Here is a 24,034-nt window from a genome sequence, read left to right on the forward strand (position 1 = left end):
AGCTAAATGAAGTGCATATACTTCGAACAATTTAACCAATGCTACTTATGTCTAAACTATATAGCGCCTTCAGTCATAGATTTATTAAAATGAATGAAAATAGTAATATTAAAGATAGAAATAAAATGTTACCTAATTGGTCTCAGAGTCTAGGGTAAGAATCTTAGCACTGCTCAGTCCTGGAAACATATAAATAACCCGGGTGTAATAATTCTTCAACTCCTCCCATAATGCAAGAGGCTCATCCCCATTGCCACCCCGTAGTTTTATATTCACATTCTCCAACTCAGACACTGCAAACATGATTGGAAAGAAACCAACAGAAGTAAAATTGCGGATATTGGGCGCCAAAACTATATATTATCTTGCCAGAATGATTAGATATAGTGCTCACAGGTGCATTGATTTCAAGGTTTACCAATTGGAGACAAGTTATCAAGCATTCTATAATTTTGTTTTCCCAAAAAAACAAGATAAGATTTTTTAGGCTGACAAGTGCAGAGAATAATTTAGATTCGGGAAACGACACAGCATCGAGCTTTAGAGTTAATAAAGCCGGAACAGCTATTTCGAGGCAATATGAAATTTGTCAGGTTAAGAGTTGTTATAAAGCAGGCAAACTAATAGAATCCAGTAACTGAAAACCCTAAAGTAGCAATGTGCTTAAAGAAGGCAAGTACCGAATACGATTGAGGCCAAATAATCCTATGATCGGGCTGTGCAGCCACATATAGAGATGTTAAAGCATGTAAATTACAATAAAGAGTTTTCGAAAGTTCACCTTCAATTGTCCTTAATGCATGTGAGTTTATGCAAGTAGATCTTGAATAGGATATACTAGATCGACTAAGATCAAAACCTAAGCACGAAGTTTCAAAGTTGAGACCCCGGGCATTGTGCAAAATTGCAATATATATGCACTGAAAGAAATTAAAAAGGTTCAAAAAATTATGATATTCAATATTCACTTCGAGTACATCAGATTGACGTTTTGATGTTATGCAAATGACAAAGGGCTAGAGTACGTCTACTACTTCCATCTTTTAATAAGGTGGCGCCCGTCAACCGCCGTTAATATAACTCCGTTAACTCCTAACAAAAGAATAAATGACAAGAGGGTGGTTCACTACAACAAAAACGGGTAAATTTGACCGCCAATTTTCGGTCATATTTAACTAAAAATGACTGCCCGTCGTCAAATTTAGCTAAATTTGACCGGAATTTGTTGGTCTCAAATAGCTTAGTGGAATTTAACATTTTCGGTCATATTTAATCAAATGTGACTGCTTAAAAATGACCGATTAAATATGACTGCGTAAATGTGACTGCCTAATTTGACCTCAACCAGTCATTTTTAGTTCCGATTTTTTGTCTCCAATTTTTTCGTCAAATTCAAATTTCCCGCTACTATTTCAAAAAAATTCAAATTTCCCGCTTTTGACTTAAATTAGCCTTTGTGCCTAAAAAAAATAATTAGGCCAACTAAAGAAATAGCATTATCCACAACAAGACTGAAAAAATATTAGGCGATAATAGATCGAGAAGACTGCGCGAAAGGAATTTGCATTTACAGTTAAGTATGATGAGGTTTTGGTGGAAAATGAACAAGGAAAATGCAGAAATTTAGTTTAATATAATGAGGTATTGGATTGATCGGGGATTAATCAGATGATTAATTGAATAATCAGATATTTAATCAGTTTGTTGAGATACGGAATATGGACTAATCGGTGATTAAAATCACCGACTTTGAGAACTTAGATTGAGGAAACAACACATCATCGAGCTATAGAGTAATAAAACGACAAGGCATTAAGCTAATTTAGAGTTAATAAAGCCGGAAAATCACAGCTATTTTGAAGCAAAATAGCTACATGGCTACCTTTGCGCAGAGTACCCCTCGCCCTTTGGTCATTCAATTAAAGGCATCTCGAATAGGCCACACGTCAAATTTTGGTTAGCGATCTATGTCACAAAGGGCAATCATTGCTTAGATTGCACACCTAACATAACATCAGATAAAATGTGTATGAGCAGAGCTGCTTAAAAATAGACTTGTACAAACTGAAATCGAGATAGATAGTACAGTAGAATAAAAAAAATATGAAATCGAGATAATTAGTGTTCATGTTTAAGGTTTAACCAAGATCGAACCGATTATTTGTACGTGGCGATTATTGGCAAGATGGTACTGTTGTAGTGGATTTTGAACCGGAAACATCACTACATATCCTAATACAAAGTTACACAAACATAGATTTAGGTTGTGCTACCAAACACACTCCATAGACCATAAGTGTACCATTAAGAGCAATAAATTATATATGTAAGTGAAAAGAAATGTAGGGAAAAGTGTAGAGTCTAAACAACATGGAGATGCTTTTTATAGTGGTGGACGGGCGATATTTTCTATGTGGAGGCGATAACAACGAGGTGATTAAATTATCATTATTATACAGGATGGTGAGGCGACAGTCACGAGGGTGTGGCGATAATAACGAGATGATTGATTGTCGTTTATGACGAATAATGTTGAGCACAAATTCCAGAATAATCTCTATATCAAATTGAGATAAGATATTTACGATTAATACCCAGAAAAATACTTTGATAATTAATACGCGAAAACTAATATAGAGAAAAAAGAAAACACCAATTCCATGATATTTAATGTTACATGTAACTAGAGCTCCCTAAAATAAATAAATGTAGACTTTAAAATCCGAATATTTAATTATAGCTTCCCCAAGTGTAGTTATGTATATTTTTCCATGTAATTGAAAATTATGAAAAATGATAACAGTACAACAGTGAAGTTAGCTAACGACCTGTAAAATGAAGTACTAGTAACAGTTGCAATAGAGAACTTATTAGACATAGATGTGCTATCCTTAATCTTGTTATGTAATTCCGCAGGCATACTTCTAGAACCTAAATTACCAACCAGAAGTATGCCTGCAGAATTACATATTGCAACTGTTACTAGTACTTCATTTTACAGGTCGTTAGCTAGCTATCTTCAGTGTTGTACTATTATCATTTTTCAGTATAATTTTCAATTACATGGAAAAATATACATAACTACACTTGGGGAAGCTATAATTACATATTCGGATTTTAAAGTCTACATTTGTTTATTTTAGGGGGCTCTAGTTACATGTAACATTAAACTATCATGGAATTGGTGTTTTCTTTTTTCTCTATATTAGTTTTCGCGTATTAATTATCAAAGTAGTTTTCTAGGTATTGACCGTAAATATCTTATCTCAATTTGATATAGAGATTATGCTAGAATTTGTGCTCAACATTATTCATCATAAACGACAATCAATCATCTCGTTATTATCGCCACACCCTCGTGACTGTCGCCTCACCTTCCTCTATAATAATGATAATTTATTCACCTCGCTGTTATCGCCTCCACATGGAAAATATCGCCCGTCCACCACTATAAAAAGCATCTCCGTGTTGTTTTGACTCTACAGTTTTCCTTACATTTCTTTTCACTTACATATATAATTTATTGCTCTTAATGGTACACTTATGGTCTATGGAGTGTGTTTGGTGGCACAACGTGAATCTATGTTTGTGTAACTTTGTACTCCCTCCATCCCAAATTAGATGAGCTCGTTGACTTCGGGCACGCACTTTAAAGTCCATTGACCGCATAGCTATATTATATATTTTTAAAATTTTATTTTTGCAAATAAAAATTTAAATATGAAATTTTCATTTACAAAAGAAAAATTAAAAAAATAAATTTCGGAACTAGTCGGTCAATGCACCTTAAGTTACGTGCCCAAAGTCAACTAGCTCATCTAATTTGAGATGGAAGGAGTATTAGGATATGTCGTGATGTTTCCGGTTCAAAACCCACCAAGGTTTACTCCTAGTTGATTACTATATCTCCCTAACAATTAATTAATATCTTGCCAATAATCGCCACAAATAATCTGGTCAGTCTTGGTTAAACCTTAAACATGAACACTAATTATCTTGATTTCATATTATTTATTCTCTGTACTATCTATCTCGATTTCAATTTGTACAAGTCTATTTTTAAACAGCTCTGCTCATACACATTTTATCTGATGTTATGCTAGGTGTGCAATCTAAGCATCTTCAGATGTATTACCAATTAAGAGCATGGCAACAACTTGAGACATTGGTGGTCTTGAAGACACCGGAGATTGAGTGCACAATAAACCTATCTCCATGCATTTCTTCACATCTTCTACCCTGTATTCATCAGGGTCTAGTGTCTTATCTATTAACTCTGAGTACATGTTGTTCTCGTACATTCTCCATGCCTATTACGATGAAAATTTGTAGTATAACATATCAGCTATGGAGAGAAAAATGTTGTCCATTATGTTAGTAATCACATAAGAACTTACATCTTCGAGTAGGTATTCATTGGTAGATTGAACATCATTGCACCTTCTGCCACTAATAATTTCAAGGACTACGATCCCGAAGCCATGTGTATCTACATTCTCAGACAATTGCCCATGTATTGCATACTCTGGTGCCGTATACCCTCTGTTTATGTTAGAAAGTGAGAGTGATATACAGAAAACTTGGTTGTGTATGAGTGATCAGCAACCCGACTTTAAAGAAAGAAAATATCTAGAATTAAATTAATTAGATCGACTTACAATGTCCCAGCAAATTTGGTGTTAACATGACTTTGGCTCTCAGGGAGAAGTCTGGCAAATCCAAAATCAGCAATTTTTGGCTGAAACTCTTCATCAAGCAATATGTTGCTCGATTTTATATCTCGATGTATGATCCTTACATGATATTGTTCATGTAAATAGGCAAGACCCTTGGCTGTGCCAAAAATTATGTCAAACCTTTGTTTCCAGTTAAGAGTGCCTCGCCTTTCACCTGTCTCAGTCAGTAACAGTTTATAAGGCTTATAGTTAATCTTCTAACGCACCAAGAAATCAGCAGTGTTCTTTTTGCTAGAAGATGAAAGCTAGTGAAAACAATCCTAATATATAATCACAAACAAATCTGTAAGCATTTCTGTTATTGCAAAATTAAAGCTAGAATGTAGTAAAAACATCAATAAGTGTGAACTTTACATCAATGGTGGCATCAGTTTACTAACCATATAGAAATTTTTCAAGGCTGAAGTTGGCCATGTACTCAATGACAAGAAGTAGTTCCTGTCCTTTAATGCAACATCCAAGGAGACGGATGAGATTACGATGATGAACATTACTAATGAGTCTAACTTCACTATCAAATATTGTCTCTGCTACCCTGGCGTCTAATGCTATTCTTTTCACTGCAACAATATCCCCATTCTTTAAAGTTCCCTGTCGACAACAGGATGAAGTAAGAACAGGTTGAAAAACCAATTTGTAATTTTATCATCAATAAACAAATGAACAGATCTTGGTACACATATACCTTGTATACATCTCCATAACCACCTTTTCCAAGTTTGTTTACTATGCTGAAATTTTTTGTAGCTAATTTCGAGTCATTATAACTGTATTTTGTAGGGCTTTGCAATTCAGTTGCTCCCAATATGTCACCTGGTACAGTTGCACATGATTAGCACTGTAACAGACATAGCTATCACATGAAGAAGCGATGATATTGCAGATATAGTAAGAGATGAACTAAAACTCCCAGCAACAGAAAATAGTTACCTCTTGGTGCTGCGATTCGTTTCCCTAAAACTTTGTACCATAAATATATATATATATATATATATATTGTCATAATCAATATAAGCCCTGCTATCCCCACAATGCTGCCAATTAAAATTGCCTTCCTGTTGCTTGAACTCCCTATATAAAGCACACAGCATCACATTACTAAAGCCTTGCGCGCTATGATTTTTCTTAAATCTTACACACTTAGTGATTAAGAGACAAGAAAGAAATAATAGATGTCCATATTAGCAATGCGCCACACTTTAATGTATCACAGAGCGTGGCCGCGCATCCATCAATTTTAGTACAGCATGCATAGCAAAGACAGTAAGCTCAAAATTTTACCAGAGGGTTGAAAAGAAATATTACCACTTTTCAGGAAAGGTGTGAAATCAGTAGTCTGATATCAGTAGTGTGATATCAGAGGGTTGAATATAGTTTTTGAACCAAAGCAATTTGGCTCAAAAAATATATTCCAATTAAGTACAGGTACCTACAACTATGCAACTAGTCTCCCACTGCAGTTCAGCAGAAATTAATTTTATAAAGAAGCCAATCAAATCCAAAACATATCCCAGTTTCATAGTCAGGAAGGATTCAAAAGAAACCACCTTATCCAATCAGTTACCAGATATAAGTCTAACAGTCAGGAAAGACACAAGCAAAAACACTAACAAAATGAAGTAATACAACAACATATCAAGGACCACGAAATAGATCATCTCCGATGTAGCCAGCATCAGGAGTGCCATCAGCAATCCAAGAGTCAACTGCATCAAGCTTGTCTGGTAGGAGGTGTGTTATCTGGAATTGTTCAACGCAATTCAGATGGTTGACCAGCCATTTTACATTGAATGATCTTTGCAAGTCAGCAAACTGAACCCTATACTCCGCAATCATTTCAGTATCAACCTCAGTCATCGACGTTCTGGTATAGTCTTTGACTATGGTACAAAACATGTTCAGCTTCATTGTACACAACTTTTTGCTATTGGTGGTGAAGTGGTCAAAGGTTTCTGGATACTTCTTCTCTATGCAATCAAGTAGGCTCAAAAACTCCGAGTTAACCTCATGGCCCTTCCATAATCCAATTTCTCCGGAAGCCCTAGAAGAACTCGCTCGATCATTCTTGGGATCTGCAACTGGAGTTGTAAAAGAATTTCCTGGCAACTGCCTTTGAATGGACATGCTAACTGATAAGTTATCCTGCAAGAAATACAACAACATAGTCAATTATAATTTATTAACATAAAAAATTATAATAACTTAGTTGTAAGATAAAACTTGGGAGTCGAAATCTATCAAATCAATTACAGCCTTTGTGCTTAAAAAAATAATTAGGCTACTAGAAGAACTAGCTTATCCACAACAAGACTGAAAAATTAGGCAATAACAAATCGAGAAGACTGCGCAAAAGGAATTTGCATTTACTGTTAAGTATGATGAGGTTTTGGTGGAAAATGAACAAAGAGAGTGCAGAAATTTAGTTTCTTCTTGATGGCAATCCCAAACATCATGTGCCACTTCTAACTCATTCAAACTGCAAGCTTATATGCATGACAAGAATATATAAAAGGTTTGTGCACTTAAACTATTTAAAGGCTCTTAAAGCAAATATTTTCCATATTTGAGCAGAATTAAAATACAGGGATTAAACTAAAACACATAACATAAAATTTTAGGGAATAACTGAGGTCTAAGAACTTAACCAAGTGCACTTCATTTTCAAACTGCGTCATATAAGAAAAGCGGGCATTTCCGACCGTCAAAGTTGGTCGGAAATGAAGAGAGTTGGTCGGTTTTCACCTCATAACTGACCACCGACTAACTGATTGCGTTGGTCCTTTAAAACCTGGTCGTAAATAACTGATCGGTCGGAAATGAAACTTATAATTGACCGACGAACGACCGCTATCTTTAGTCGGTAATGTTTTGCCATTTTCTTAGAACTTGGCCCCACCTGTGATTGCTATCAAGATCTTTGAAAATTCTAGTTATACTAATTGAAAATATAAGCAAATGTAAATGATTTATGTGAGAAACAATTTGGAACTCAAAGCAACAAGAACAATAATTGGGAGAACAAAGGTGTTAATATATAGATAGAGTAGGATTAGCACATAAAATTGTCATCCTTCTTGTTGAATATGATTTTTAGGGTGTTATAAAGTTCGTCCTTGCTATAACCCCAGATGTGATATCTGTATGACAATGACATCTGACATTTGGTATGGTGTTATAGGCAAACAAGCATGCTTCAAAAAAGTTCTTAAAAAAAAGTTGCCTAAATATTGCCAAAGAAAAAGATATTAAACGATGCTTTCTCTTTTTTCTTTTTTTTCTATTTTGGTGCGAGCATATGTCATATTATATTAGAAGGAATATGTAAATTGAATGTGAAAAGTTCTAATTGGTTATTCGAAGAACGGATTTGTCTGGAACTCTGGAAGTTTAAATGCTTAGATTATTAAAACATATGACCAAATTCGATAGAAGAAATACTATCAAGTGAATAACAAATATTACATTATTAAATCACATGAAATAATTTGATAAAAGAAACAATATCGAGTGATCTATAACTGATCATTGACTTTTGAGTAACATATATACTTGGTCTGTGGATGTGCTAATCTCATGGAACAGTGATTTCTAGATATCGCAGAACACAACATGCACAATATCAGATCAGCACATTTTCTTGCAGCAATAATGGTAGTGAGAAACCACAGTTTCATAAACATGTTAGCTAATATAATGGAACTCCGTCTTGATTGATTATGGAGTAGACTTGCATATGCTAGATATAAGTGTCACTCATAATTGTTAAATATGGCAGACTCAAGATTATAAGATGTCACAAAACCCAACATGCACAGTATCTGCTTACAAAATCAAAACAAGAAATACTGCAATTACTCGAAAATTTAAAAGGGTTCTTAAGTACCTGAAGCAATTTAGTGACTATGGAGGCCTCGGGAGAGCGACCAAGCAAGTAGCATTTGAGTTCAGCGGATATACTTGAATCTTTATGTCCATGTGGTACCTTCACATGCTTCAACTGACAGAATGGAGAAGGAACCTGGACAAGAAGTTTTGAAACAGCAGAAAGTGCCTAGAAAATACCCACAAAAAATGATTAAGATATGGAACTGAGCTGCAATTTAGATCTAGAATTTAACATGCACTAAACAAGACTTTATGGTTGTTTCATTATCATGAGTTCGCCTTCTGCAGTATACTGGCTGCAGAAGCTAATTTATAATGAAGTGCATATACTGTTAACAATTTAGCCAACCGCTACTAATTAATGCCTAAACACTAATTTAACGAATGTTATCAGTCATACAAATAATAACTATATAGCATCTTCAGTCAGAAAAGGATATAAATTTATAATGACTCATAGTAGTAATATTGAAAAGAGAAATATAAAGTTACCTGAACGGTCGCTGAGTCTAGGGTAAGAATCTTAGCATTGCTCAGTCCTGGAAACATATAAACAACCCGAGTATAATAAAGCTTGAACTCCTCTAATGATGCAAGAGGCTCGTCCCCATTGCTACCCCGTAGTTTGATATGCACATTTTCCAACTCAGACACTCCAAACATGATAGGAAAGAAACCAACAGAAGTAAAATTGCGGATATGGTGCGCCAAAACAATGATATTGCCAGAATGATAAGTTGTAGTACTCACAGGTGAATTGATTTCAAGGTTTTCCAATTGGGGACAAGATATCAAGCATTCTTCAGTTATATTTCCCCGGAAAAACAAGATAAGATTTTTTAGATTGACAAGCGCAGAGAAGAACCTAGATTCAGGAAAGGACACATCATCGAGCTTTAGAGTTAATAAAGCCGGAAAATGCCAACTATTTTGAGGCAATATGCAATTTGTCAGGTGAAAAGTTGTTAAAGCAGGTAAACTAATAGGATCCGGTAACTGTAAACCCTCGAGTACCAATGTGCGTAAAGCAGGCAAGCATGACAAATGCAATTCAGGCAAGAGGATTCTATGATCGGGCTGGGCAGCCAAATTTAAAGTGTTTAAAGCAGGTAAATTCCAACAACGAGTTGTCGAAAGTTCACCTTGAATTGGCCTTAATGTGAGTTTATGCAAGGAAGGAGAGTTCATACTGTATATACAAGAATCCAGTTTAAAACCTGAGGCCGAAGTTTCAAATTTTATATCCCGAGCATTGTTAAACATCGCTTCAAACATATACTGGGGAAAAAGAAGTTGTTCTACGACATGATCAAATTCGAAATTCACTTTGAGTAAATCAGATAGACTGTTTCGCCCCAGGAAAAAATTGGAAATAAAGCGAATTCGAGTGTCAAGTATGTGCAATTCGGATTGGGGAAAGATGTAATTAGTGAAATTGACATACGGAAGAGTAGTCCACACAAGCTTCCATCTTTTGGAGAGAACGCTGGTCTGAACAGCCGATTTAATTAGCATCAACAAAGGAGAGAATTTCATGAATCAAGTCGTTACTCAACCAGCTTATTCTGTCTTCACCTTCTTCCCGTTCTTCTGATAATCTTGCACTCTTCTGCTTCTCCATCTGCTCCATTGTCTGCTCAATTGTTACGATTTCACACAGCAGAAATGTTGTAGATTGTACTGATCCATTTTTAAAAACATAAAATATATCGTGATTCATAAAATTTATTACTTACAAGTGAATTGTCATTTTTAAATCCCCTATAATTTTAAAGAATTTTAGATGATTAAGTTTTATTGAATTTTTAATCATAAAATAAAATCCTAATTCAATATCATCATATAATATAGAATAATTTAAAATTTTAATTTAGTATCTTAAAATTTTAATAAAATTTTAAAACTTTGAATTAAATATATCATGATTTCATTTTTTTCAAAAGACGGATATAATAGACGTTAATTTCATGATTTAAAGAAAATATAAAAAAATTAATTTCATGACGTGTCTTATAATTCACTATTTAACTAAGAGATTTTTAAAGATCTAAGTTCGAATCTCATCAACAACATATTAAATATTTAAATTATTATAATTATTTAAAATATTGATAAATAAGGTTCAAATCTCGTACAAACTATATTACAATCATATAAAATAATGTAACTCTAAAATACAAATATTATTTTGTTTGTTAAAAAAGAAAAATAATTAAATAATGAAAAGTCATACGTCATATAAACATATGATCAAAATTGAACAAACACATAATAATCCTTCCTTCTTAACAATCATCTTCCGAATGAACACCATGAAAATAAAAAACAAAAACCAAACTTTTAGTAGGAAAGACTAAACAAAACCCAAATAAATTTGTCTTTTCACAGGTGAATGCCTATGAAAGCCCGACAAATAAGAGGGACGACTACTCCAAGACAGAGAGAATATTAGGATTCTTTTGGAGAGAGAGGAGGATATAAGTAAAAAAAAAAAACACTTCTAATTAGGTATAAGTAAGGAAAACCTTCTATTATATTTTAGTTTAATTAAAAGGTTTCTAGGTAATTCATGCAATCAAGTAGGCTCAAAAACTCCGACTTAACCTCAACAGGCCCTACCATACAAATTCAATTCACCGGAAGCCTAGAAGAGCTCCCTTGATCATTCCTTGGCTAGGGAACTGGAGTCGCGGCTTTACCGGCAACAACCTGTCAATGGACAGACAAACATATAATACAAACATATAGTTAATTATAATTTATTAACACGAAGACAGAACAAAATTATAATAGCTTAGTTCACTAAAACAAAACAGAGTATTTACGACGGAAATTAATCCTAATATCCGTCGTAAGTTCCAAATTTACGACGATATATCTCCGTCGTTTGAAGTCGTATGTTACTAATATAAAAATGACACCGGTACTCAGGACTGGAAATTATTGACTTTTTTCCAATTTAAAAAATATTAAAATAAGGAGCGTACTTACGACAGAAATCAAGAATCCATCGTAAGTTTAGACGCATAAGACTTTTGTCGTAAATTTTTCATCGTAAAAACCCCGTTTTGTTGTAGTGGTTGTCATATAAACTTGGAAATAGAAATCTGTCCAGTAAATCACAAACTTTGTGCCTAAAAACTTAAGTATATCTACGAGAATATAGAGCATTGTCCGCACAAGACTAAAAGATTAGGCAAGAACATATGAGACTTTGCGAAATAAATTTGAATTTATTGTAAGTATTATGAGGTTTTAGCAAAAAAGAAAACTTGTCGATTTCGACTGTTTCTGGTCGAAATTAATTATTTTTGACCGCCGTGATATGATCGAATATAAGCTAGTTGAAATTATCACTTCGGTCGAATATAATTATTTTTAACCGCATTTTTATGTTTTCGATCGCGTAATTTCGACCAAATTTGGTCGAAAATAACCTGCCGAAAACGGTCGAATTTAAATTTTCGACCAAAAATGGTCGTTTCTATAGTTTTGACCAGAAACGTACTCAAACAGTTTCAAATTCGAAAAGGCGGCAGATTTTCCGCCACAAATTATTTTCGACCGAAGCTTATTTTCGACTAAAACCATGCGTGGGAAAAACTGTAGTGAGTTGCCGAATATATGCGGTCGAAAATAAGTTTATTTTCGACCGGGTATTTTCGACCACAAACGGTCGCTTTTATTATTTTCGACCGTTTATTGTCGAACGGGTTTATATTCGACCACAGACGTTCGAAATTAGATTCCGGTCGAAAAAAGCGGTCGAAAAATAACCGTTTTTCTTGTAGTGTTGCTAGCTAACATACTGGAACTCTCGCCAGTTTAGTTACGTGGTAGACTTGCGTACACTAGTTATAGTCTTATAAAGCACACTAATTATAGTCTTATAGAGCATCCAGAGTTGAAACATGTGATTCATGATTGTCAGATATCACGAACGTAACATTCACAATATGGGATCAGCCACATAAAGTTTTCTTGGAGAGATAAATCTAGTGCGAAACAACAATTTCCAAAAATAAGTTAGCTAATATAATGGAAAGTCTATCTGGAGTGATTATTGCATAGACTTGCCTACATAGTTACAAATGTGGCTCATGATTGTTAGATGTCAAAGACTCATGATTATTAGATGTCACAAAACACAAATAGCACAGTTTAATATTAAGACTAGAAATGCTGCACTTGCTCGAAGAGTTAAAAGGGCTCTTAAGTACTTGAGGCAATGTAGTGACTAAGGTGGCTTCTGGAGAGTGACCAAGCAAGTTACGTTTGAGGTCAGCGGATATACTTGAGTCTTTATGTCCCTGTGGTACCTTCATATATGCTTCAACTGATAGAATGGATCAAAAGGAAATTGGACTAGAAATTAATTTGAAACTGCAGAAAGTACCTAGAAATATACCCCCAAAAATGATTATAATATGGAACTGAAAAGCAATTTAGATCTAAAATTTAGCATGCACTAAACAAAATTTTATGGTCGTTTCGCCATGAGTTTCCTTTCTGCAATATACTGGCTGCAGAAGCTAAATGAAGTGCATATACTCCGAACAATTTAACCAATGCTACTTATGTCTAAACTATATAGCGCCTTCAGTCATAGATTTATTAAAATGAATGAAAATAGTAATATTAAAGATAGAAATAAAATGTTACCTAATTGGTCTCAGAGTCTAGGGTAAGAATCTTAGCACTGCTCAGTCCTGGAAACATATAAATAACCCGGGTGTAATAATTCTTCAACTCCTCCCATAATGCAAGAGGCTCATCCCCATTGCCACCCCGTAGTTTTATATTCACATTCTCCAACTCAGACACTGCAAACATGATTGGAAAGAAACCAACAGAAGTAAAATTGCGGATATTGGGCGCCAAAACTATATATTATCTTGCCAGAATGATTAGTTATAGTGCTCACAGGTGCATTGATTTCAAGGTTTACCAATTGGAGACAAGTTATCAAGCATTCTATAATTTTGTTTTCCCAAAAAAACAAGATAAGATTTTTTAGGCTGACAAGTGCAGGGAATAATTTAGATTCGGGAAACGACACAGCATCGAGCTTTAGAGTTAATAAAGCCGGAACAGCTATTTCGAGGCAATATGAAATTTGTCAGGTTAAGAGTTGTTATAAAGCAGGCAAACTAATAGAATCCAGTAACTGAAAACCCTAAAGTAGCAATGTGCTTAAAGAAGGCAAGTACCGAATACGATTGAGGCCAAATAATCCTATGATCGGGCTGTGCAGCCACATATAGAGATGTTAAAGCATGTAAATTACAACAAAGAGTTTTCGAAAGTTCACCTTCAATTGTCCTTAATGCATGTGAGTTTATGCAAGTAGATCTTGAATAGGATATACTAGATCGACTAAGATCAAAACCTAAGCACGAAGTTTCAAAGTTGAGACCCCGGGCATTGTGCAAAATTGCAATATATATGCACTGAAAGAAATTAAAAAGGTTCAAAAAATTATGATATTCAATATTCACTTCGAGTACATCAGATTGACGTTTTGATGTTATGCAAATGACAAAGGGCTAGAGTACGTCTACTACTTCCATCTTTTAATAAGGTGGCGCCCGTCAACCGCCTTTAATATAACTCCGTTAACTCCTAACAAAAGAATAAATGACAAGAGGGTGGTTGGAGTTTTCAAAAGTTGCAAAATAGTGGCTGGACTTTAAAAATAGCAGAATAGTGGCAGCCAATATTCGCAATTTTTGAAAAACTCCAGCCACCCCCTCGTTTTTTATTCTTAATTTTTTGGAGTTAACGGAGCTACGTTGACCGTGCTTGACTGGCGCCAAATTTGTTAAATATATTCCAAGTGCAAGTACCTACAACTATGCAACTAGGCTCCCACTGCAATTTAATTAGCAGAAATTAATTTTAAAAAAAAACATATCTCAGCCAATCAATTCCAAAACATATCCAAGTTTCATAGTCAGGAAGGATTTAAAATAAACCACTTATCCAAACAGTTACCAGATATACGACTAACAGTCATGAATGACACAATTAAAAACAATAACAAAATGAAGTAATGCAACAACATATCAAGGACCAGGAAATAGATCATCTCCGATGTAGCCAGAATCATGACTGCCATCAGCAATACAAGAGTCAAGTGCATCAAGCTTGTCGGGTACGAGGCGCGTTATCTGGAATTGTTCAACGTAGTTCAGATGGTTCACCAGCCATTTTACATTGAATGATCTTTGCAAGTCAGCAAACTGAGCCCTATACTCCGCAATCATCTCAATATCAACCTCTGTCATCGACATTCTGGTATAATCTTTCACTATGGTACACAACATGTTCAGCTTCATTGTACACAACTTTTTGCTATTGGTGGTAAAGTGGTCAAAGGTTTCTGGGTACTTGTTCTCTATGCAATCAAGTAGGTTCAAAAACTCCGAGTTAACCTCATGGCCCTTCCATAACCCAGTTTCGCCCAAAGCCCTAGAAGAACTCGCTCGATCGTTCTTGGGCTCTGCAATTGGAGTTGCTAATGAATTTCCTGCCAACAGCCTTTGACTGGACATGCTAACCAATTTACCCTGCAAAAAATACAAAAGCATAGTCAATTATAATTTCTTACGAAGACAAAAAAATTATAATAAATTAGTTGTAAGATAAAACTTGGGAGTCAAAATCTATTAAATAAATTACAGCCTTTGTGCCTTACAAAATAATTAGGCTACCAGAAGAAATAGCATTATCCACAACAAGACTGAAAAATTAATAGGGAATAACAGATCAAGAAGACTGCGCGAAAGGAATTTACGTACATTTACTGCTAAGTATGATGAGGTTTTGGTGGAAAATGAACAAGTAGAGTGCAGAAACTTAGTTTCTTCTTTGATGGCAATCCCAAACATCACGTGCCACTAATTCTAATTGGTTATTTGAAGAACGGATTTTGTCTGGATCTCTGGAAGTTTAAATGCTTAGATTATTAAATCATATGACCAAATTCGATAGAATTAGAAATAGTATATATCAAGTGAATAACAACATAGATTGTTTAATCACATGACATAATTTGATAGAAGAAACTATATCGAGTGAATAACTTCGTCACTGATCATTAATTGACCTTTGAGTAACTTAGTGTGTGGATGTGCTAGTCTCATGGAACAGTGATTTCTAGATGTCTCAGAACACAAAATGCACACTATCATGTCAGATCAGCGGCGTAAAGCATTTTCTTGCAGCAATAATGCTAGTAAATTAGAAACCACAATTTCCATAAACATGTTAGCTAATATAATGGAACTCCGTCTTGATTGATTATGGAGTAGACTTCCATACACTAGATATAATTGTTAAATGTGGCAGACTCAAGATTATAAGATGTCACAAAACACAACATGCACAGTATCTGCTTACAAAATTATAACAAGAAATACTGCAATCACTCGAAAAGTTAAAAGGATGCTTAACTACCTGAGGCAATTTAGTGACTATGGTGGCTTCTGGTGAGCGACCAAGCAAGTAGCTTTTGAGGTCAGCGGATATACTTGAATCTTTATGTCCCTGTGGTACCTTCACATGCTTCAACTGATAGAATGGAGAAGGAACCTGGACAAGAAGTTTTGAAACAGCAGAAAGTGCCTGGAAAAATACCCCCAAAAAATGATTAAGATATGGAACTAAGTTGCAATTTAGATCTAGATAGATGAATTTAACAGGCACTAAACAAGACTTTATAGTTGTTTCACCATGAGTTCGCCTTTTGCAGTAAGTATACTGGCTGCAGAAGCTAAATGAAAAGCATATATACTAATGCCTAAACACTAATTTAACGAATGTTATCAGTCATACAATCAATAACTATATAGCATCTTCAGTCAGAAAAGGTGATAAATTTATAATGACTGATAGTAGTCATATTGAAAAGAGAAAAATAAAGTTACCTGAACGGTCGCTGAGTCTAGGGTAAGAATCTTAGCATTGCTCAGGCCTGGGAACATATAAACAACCCGCCTAAAATAAAGCTTGAACTCCTCCAATGATGCAAGAAGCTCGTCCCCATTGCTACCCCGTAGTTTTATATTCACATTCTCCAACTCAGACACTCCGAACATGATAGGAAAGAAACCAACAGAAGTAAAATTGCGGATATGGTGCGCCATAACAATGATATTGCCAGAATGATAAGTTGTAGTACTCACAGGTGAATTGATTTCAAGGTTTTCCAATTTGGGACAAGATATCAAGCATTCTTCAGTTATGTTTCCCCGGAAAAACAAGATAAGATTCTTCAGATTGACTAGTGCAGAGAAGAACCTAGATTCGGGGAACGACACAGCATCCAGCTTTAGAGTTAATAAAGCCGGAAAATCCCAACTATTTTGAGGCAATATGCAATTTGTCAGGTGAAGAGAGGTTAAAGCAGGTAAACTAATAGGATCCGGTAACTGAAAACCCTCAAGTACCAATGTGCGTAAAGCAGGCAAGCATGACAAATACCATTCAGGCAAGAGGATTCTATGATCGGGCTGCGCAGCCAAATGTAGAGTTGTTAAAGCAGGTAAATTCCAACAACGAGTTGCCGAAAGTTCACCTCGAATTGGCCTTACTGTGAGTTTATGCAAGGAAGGAGAGTTCATACTGTATATATAAGAATCAAGTTCAAAACCTGAGGGCAAACTTTCAATTTTTACCTCCCGAGCATTGTTCAACATTGCTTTCGACACACACGTCAAAAAAAAGTTATCAAATTCGAAATTCACTTTAAGTAAATCAGATAGATTGCTTCGCCGCAAGAAAAAATTGCAAATAAAGCGACCTCGAGTTTCATGATTATGCAAACTGGGAAAGATGTGATTAGTGAAATTGACATAGGGAAGAGTTCTCCAGACAAGCTTCCATCGTTTGGAGAGAACGCTGGTCTGAACAGCCGATCTTGCATCAACAAATGAGAGAATTTCATGAATTAACTCGGTGCTTAACCAGCTTATTCTGTCTTCACCCCCTTCTGGTTCTTCTGAAACTCTTGCAATCTTCCGCTTATCCGCCTGCTCCATTGTGTACCGAAGTTGAGATGAAATTCACACAGCAGTCATCTTGGTTTTATGCTGCGACTTAAGTTGAGGTGAAATGTTTTTTTTTAAATGTTAGAGAATATTCCCAGCATATTTTTAAAACATAAGTTTTTAAGAAAAATCTCATTTTTGAATTTCATATATTCAAAGAATTTCAAATAATAATATTCGAATATTATTGAATTTTGATTTGCATTTTAAAATCTTGATTCAATATCATTAGATACTTTAGAATAATTTCAAATTTTAATATAATTTTCAAATCAGATATATTTCTTAATTTCATTTCTTAAAGTACGTTAATTTCATGAATGAAAAAAATTTTAAAAATATTAATTATATCATCCTTAGTTTATATTTATATTCATTATATTTTGAATATTAATATATAATTATATTATATTGTTAAAATAAAAAGTACACAGATTTGATGGTTGATTTGTAGTAATATGAGTATAGTATAACGCATTATAACTATTAGATTACTTAATCAAATTGGATAGCTATATGTGTTTATATATATTATAAATTATAAATCATAAATTTAAATAAAATATGTTAATATATATTTTAATTTTATGTCTATTATTTGAAACTAATAATATCAATAATTATTCTTAATATTTTTTTTAACCTCGGACTAGTAATAGTATCTTAATTATATATAATATATTGTAGTAATAATTTTAATTTATTTAGATAATTTCATACTGTATCTATCCGGAATCAATTTATAATACGTGTAATTGTCCCACTCATAAAGAGCTTTCTTGATTATACATTGGCTCCGGAGTCGCTAAAGGCTTTCTTGACAACAATCTCCGAATGGACAAGCCAACATATATACTTATCCCGCAAGAAATACAAAAATATAGTAAATTAAAAATTTATTAACAAGAATACAAAATAAAATTATAATAGCTTAGTTGTAAGATAAATTTGGGAGTGCGTAGAAATCTATTCAATAAATTACGGCCTTTGTGCCTAAAAAACTAAGTATTATCCACACAAAACTAAGAAATTAAGCAAGAACGGAGAAGACTGTGCGATAGAATTTACATTTACGGTCAAGTATTATAAAATTTTGGCGGAATAGGAAAAAAAGAAGATTACAAAATTTTAGTTTCTTCTTGATGATATCTGGTGATAATTTTAACTCAATCCGCAAACTTAATATATTACAAGTATATATACGCACTCGAACGGTAGCGGCTGCGGGTTCCTACGTTAAAAAAAAAATTGCACTTATAATTGATACCGGAGAAGCTAAACAAAGTGCATTGTCAAATCTGCTTGGGAAAATTGATAACTTCAACAAGCATCCACTATAATATCATAGCTCTAATAAAGGCTTAAAAATATAAAATTGATTACTCATACTACGAAGAAATAACTCTCTGAGAAAATTCAGATCAATGTGTATATGTTGTATAGGACACTATAAGAAAATTATTTTTAATGACAGAAAATTCCGTTGGCATGATAGAATTTTACGTTGTTCTGAAACTCTTGCAATCTTCCGCTTAATGTTTTTTTTCATAAAAGTTAGAGAATAATTCCAGCATATTTTTAAAACATAAGTTTTTAAGAAAAGTCTCATTTTTGAATTTCATATATTCAAAGAATTTCAAATAATAATATTCGAATATTATTGATTTTTCATTTACATTTTAAAATCTTGATTCAATATCATCATTAGATACTTTAGAATAATTTCAAATTTTAATTTAATATTTTAACATAATTTTTAAATCAGAAATATATCTTGATTTCATTTCTTTAAGTACGTTAATTTCATGAATGAAAAAAAATATGAAAAATATTAATTAAATATCATCCTTAGTTTATATTTATATTCATTATATTTTGAATATTTATATATAATTGCAGAATTGCAAGAAGCTCTTTCATGGGTAAAAGATCTGGGATATAAAAGATGCATATTCGAGACTGATGCAAAGACACTTGCGGAGGCATGCAAGAAGGTTCATGGACGTGCGTATTTTCACTTAATTGTGTCGAGTTGTGTTGAGTTATTAAAGCACTATGATGAGGTGGTAGTTGAATTTGTTCATAGGTCTGCTAATGAGGTAGCTCATAAGCTAGCAAGGGTTACTCGTTCTATATGTCAGGCATCCACGAGTGGGTTGATACAGCTCCAGAGTTTATTTCTAATGCTTTGATCATTGATTCAGTTTAATAAAAGCAAGTACGTTTATCTTGACAAAAAAAATGATAATAACTTAGTTGTAAGATAAAACGCTTGGGAGTCGAAATCTATTAAGTTAATGGAAAGTGCCTAGAAAAAGACCCCCAAAAAATGATTAAGATATGGAATTTCGAGTTTCAAGATTATGTAATTCGGATTCTGGAAAGATATAATTAGTGAAATTGACATACGGAAGAGTAGTCCAGACAAGCTTCCATCTTTTGGAGAGAACGCTTGTCTGAACAGCCGATTTAGCATCAACAAATGAGAGAATTTCATGAATTAAATCGTTGCTCAACCAGCTTATTTTGTCTTCACCTTCTTCTCGTTCTTCTGATAATTAATCTTGCTATCTTCTGCATCTCCATCTGCTCCATTATCTACCCAATTGTTACAATTTTACACAGCAGAGATTTGATGCTGCTAGCGAAGTTGAGGTGAAGTAGAAAATGATGCAGGGTCTATACTATTTAATTCTTCAAAATGTTGTAGATTATGACACATTTTTAAAAACATAAAATATATTGTGATTCATAAAATTTATTACTCATAATAAAATTGTCATTTTTAAGTCCCGTATAATCTTAAAGAACTTTAAACGAAAAAGTTTTATTGAATTTTTAATCATATAATAAAATCTTGATTCAATATCATCATATATTTTAGAATAATTTAAAATTTTAATTTAATATCTTAAATATATAATATAATTTTAAAACTTTGAATTAAATATATCATGCATTTTTTTAATAGACGGATATAATAGACGTTAATTTCATGAATGAAAAAATATAAAAAATATTAATTAAACACCATTCTTAATTTGTAGTTTATTAACGCTGACATGGTCTTTTGTATATGGAATAATTTATATATATATATATATATATATATATATATATTATTAATAAAAAATAATATATATTCTCACCAGTGCGCACCCCTTGTCATTCAATTCAAGGCATCTCCAATAGCCACACGTCAAAATTTTGGTTGGTGATCTACGTCACAAAGGGCAATCATTGCTTAGATTGCACACCTAGCATAACATCAAGATAAAATGTGTATGAGCTTAAAAATGGACTTGTACATACTGAAATCGAGATAGATAGTACAGTAGAATAAAAAAAATGAAATCGAGATGATTAGTGTTCATGTTTAAGGTTTAACCAAGATCGACCCGATTATTTGTGACGATTATTGGCAAGATATTAATTAATTGTTAGCGAGATAGTAATCAACTAGGAGTAAACCTTGGTATTGTTGCAGTGGGTTTTGAACTGGAAACATCAGACATATACAAAGTTACACAAACATAGATTCAGGTTGTGCCACCAAACACACTCCATAAACCATAAGTGTACCATTAAGAGCAATAAATTATATATGTAAGTGAAAAGAAATGTAAGGGAAAGTATAGAGTCTAAACAACACGGAGATGCTTTTTATAGTGGTGGACGGGCGATATTTTCCATGTGGAGGCGATAACAACGAGGTGATTAAATTATCATTATTATACAGGAAGGTGAGGCGACAGTTACGAGGGTGTGGCGATAATAACGAGATGATTGATTGTCGTTTATGACGAATAATGTTGAGCACAAATTCTAGAATAATCTCTATATCGAATTAAGATAAGATATTTACGATTAATACCCAGAAAACTACTTTGAATAATTAATACCCGAAAACTAATACAGAGAAAAAAGAAAACACCAATTCCATGATAGTTTAATGTTACATGTAACTAGAGCACCCTAAAATAAATAATTGTAGACTTTAAAATCCGAATATGTACTCAAAGCTTCCCCAAGTGTAGTTATGTATATTTTTCCATGTAGCAGTTGAAAATTATACTGAAATATGATAACAGTACAACGCTGAAGTTAGCTATGATAACAGTACAACGCTGAAGTTAGCTAACGACCTGTAAATGAAGTACTAGTAACAGTTGCAATAGAGAACCCATTAGACATAGATGTGCTATCCTTAATCTTGTTATGTGATTCTGCAGGCATACTTCTGGTTGGTAACTTAGGTTCTTCAGATGTATTACCAATTAAGAGCATGGCAACAACTTGAGACATTGGTGGTCTTCAAGACACTGGAGATTGAGTGCACAATAAACCTATCTCCATGCATTTCTTCACATCTTCTACCCTGTATTCATCAGGGTCTAGTGTCTTATCTATTAACTCTGAGTACATGTTGTTCTCGTACTCTGAGTATCTACTTTCTCAGACAATTGCCCATGTATTGCATACTCTGGTGCCGTATACCCTCTGTTTATTATGTTAGAAAGTGAGAGTGATATACAGAAAACTTGGTTGTGTATGAGTGATCAGCAACCCGACTTTAAAGAAAGAAAATATCTAGAATTAAATTAATTAGATCGACTTACAATGTCCCAGAAAATTTGGTGTTAACATGACTTTGGCTCTCAGGGAGAAGTCTGGCAAATCCAAAATCAGCAATTTTTGGCTGAAACTCTTCATCAAGCAATATGTTGCTCGATTTTATATCACGATGTATGATCCTTACATGATATTGTTCATGTAAATAGGCAAGACCCTTGGCTGTGCCAAAAATTATGTCAAACCTTTGTTTCCAGTTAAGAGTCCCTCGCCTTTCACCTGTCTCAGTCAGTAACAGTTTATAACGCACCAAGAAATCAGCACTGTTCTTTTTGCTAAAAAATGAAAGCTAGTGAAAACAATCCTAATATATAATCACAAACAAATCTGTAAGCCTTGCGCTATGATAGATATCCATATTAGAAAAGTGTTGCCACACTTTAATGTATCACAGAGCGTGGCTGTGCATCCATCAATTTTAGTATAGCATACATAGCCAAGACGGTAAGCTCAAAATTTTACCAGAGGGTTGAAAAAAAATATTACCACTTCTCAGGAAAGGTGTGATATCAGTAGTCTGATTTTCAGCAAAAAATGCGGTGTCTGAGTATCTGAAGAAACACCCTACATCTATGGCCCTCCCATCAGCCTGAGGTGGGCAAGTTCTTAAACTACTATAAGCCATAGTTAAACAATGTAGGCACCCAGTTTTGTTTAATGTCTCGATGCATTGTGCCACTGCATAAACTGCACCAACACCACCAGCTATTTGTCTGGTAGATGCGGCAAAAAAACCTTTGATCTTCGGTGTTGCAATTTGAAGGTCTCCAAGTAGTCCATCTACGGCTGTTTTGAAAGCTGTGGTCCAAGATACAGTACGGTTTCCACAAATCCCCATATTGCCAGGGAGAGTTGTCTCTTCATCGATGCTATTGCTATCATACCTTTTGTAATATGTGTAATAATCCAGGAAGCTCAATAAGAAGACAGACAAATAAAGAATACAATTTTCAAGCACAACCTTATGGTGGAGAGAAACAAATTTATTTGCCTGTTTAATTAGAAAACCCGATAAAAAGAACTATCTGAGAGGGCCAAAAAAAATCTCCTACTAGTTTTCATAATTTTATTGAGATTAAAAGGTAAAAATTAAACTATCACTTGAAGGTTAGCCAGGGCTAAAAGGGATCAGCCCCGACCTGGTTCCTAACCTGAGGAAGCAGCCATCATATATGACACGAGCCCCGCTAGAAGCAGAGCAGTTGCGAATTGCTGACACGGCTGCATCAAAGCACGCCACACAGTCTCTGCTGGATAAGTATTTCCTGCACTGACACATGCCATAAACAGGGTCCGAGCTTCTAGGCCACTGAACCGTCGCAAAACGTATGTTTTCATCTAGAAGTTGTGTCCTGAGGTCTGTCATGGTGCTGTTAAAATTACTATAGAAATTCCACAAGTTTGAAGCATTGTACAAGCTGCAGCCCTGGAGTAACAGTTTGGTTTCTGGTTGCGACAAGGCAGTGTTTATCATTTTCAATAATAATACACTGATGAAGAACTTCATGTTACACATCATTGTTGCTTGCTTGAGACTAAAATTCAAGGAATGTGAGATTTAAAATATGCTAAATGCATATGACTGTTAAAATTAAAGTATTACTGACAATTGACAAATGGTCCAGTTAAGCCAAGTCATTTTGCAATTTGATATTGATTTGAATGGGTCCGAATAAGGACAGTTACCGAATCTACAAGTAAGAAGCAACACGTCATCATTTAAAATATAAA

General features: G+C 34.1%; 1 protein-coding gene across 1 annotated transcript; it reads right to left on the reverse strand.

Annotated features, from left to right (window-relative positions):
- Window positions 1–1,789: 1,789 nt before the first annotated feature.
- LOC108221819 (cysteine-rich receptor-like protein kinase 2) lies at window positions 1,790–23,824 on the reverse strand. The gene is made up of 8 exons (XM_064081891.1): window positions 23,455–23,824; window positions 22,790–23,187; window positions 5,667–5,807; window positions 5,422–5,549; window positions 5,117–5,327; window positions 4,659–4,890; window positions 4,398–4,542; window positions 1,790–4,310 (listed from the first exon to the last, which is right to left on the reverse strand). Exons 1-8 carry the CDS (start codon window positions 23,820–23,822, stop codon window positions 4,113–4,115), a joined length of 1,821 nt encoding a protein of 606 aa, XP_063937961.1. The 5' UTR covers window positions 23,823–23,824; the 3' UTR covers window positions 1,790–4,112.
- Window positions 23,825–24,034: the final 210 nt, after the last annotated feature.

The sequence above is a fragment of the Daucus carota genome, chromosome 1, assembly GCF_001625215.2.
Source record: "Daucus carota subsp. sativus chromosome 1, DH1 v3.0, whole genome shotgun sequence".
NCBI lineage: Eukaryota > Viridiplantae > Streptophyta > Magnoliopsida > Apiales > Apiaceae > Daucus > Daucus carota.

What these genes read in the sequence shown, in the direction of transcription:
- LOC108221819 (XM_064081891.1), bottom strand. Translation starts at nt 23,822, where the DNA reads ATGATGTGTAACATGAAGTTCTTCATCAGTGTATTATTATTGAAAATG. An exon ending in GTTATGGAGATGTATACAAG is followed by an intron (nt 5,328 to 5,421) that starts GTATATGTGTAC and finishes TGTTGTCGACAG; the next exon opens with GGAACTTTAAAGAATGGGGA. An exon ending in ACCAAATTTGCTGGGACATT is followed by an intron (nt 4,543 to 4,658) that starts GTAAGTCGATCT and finishes TAACATAAACAG; the next exon opens with AGGGTATACGGCACCAGAGT.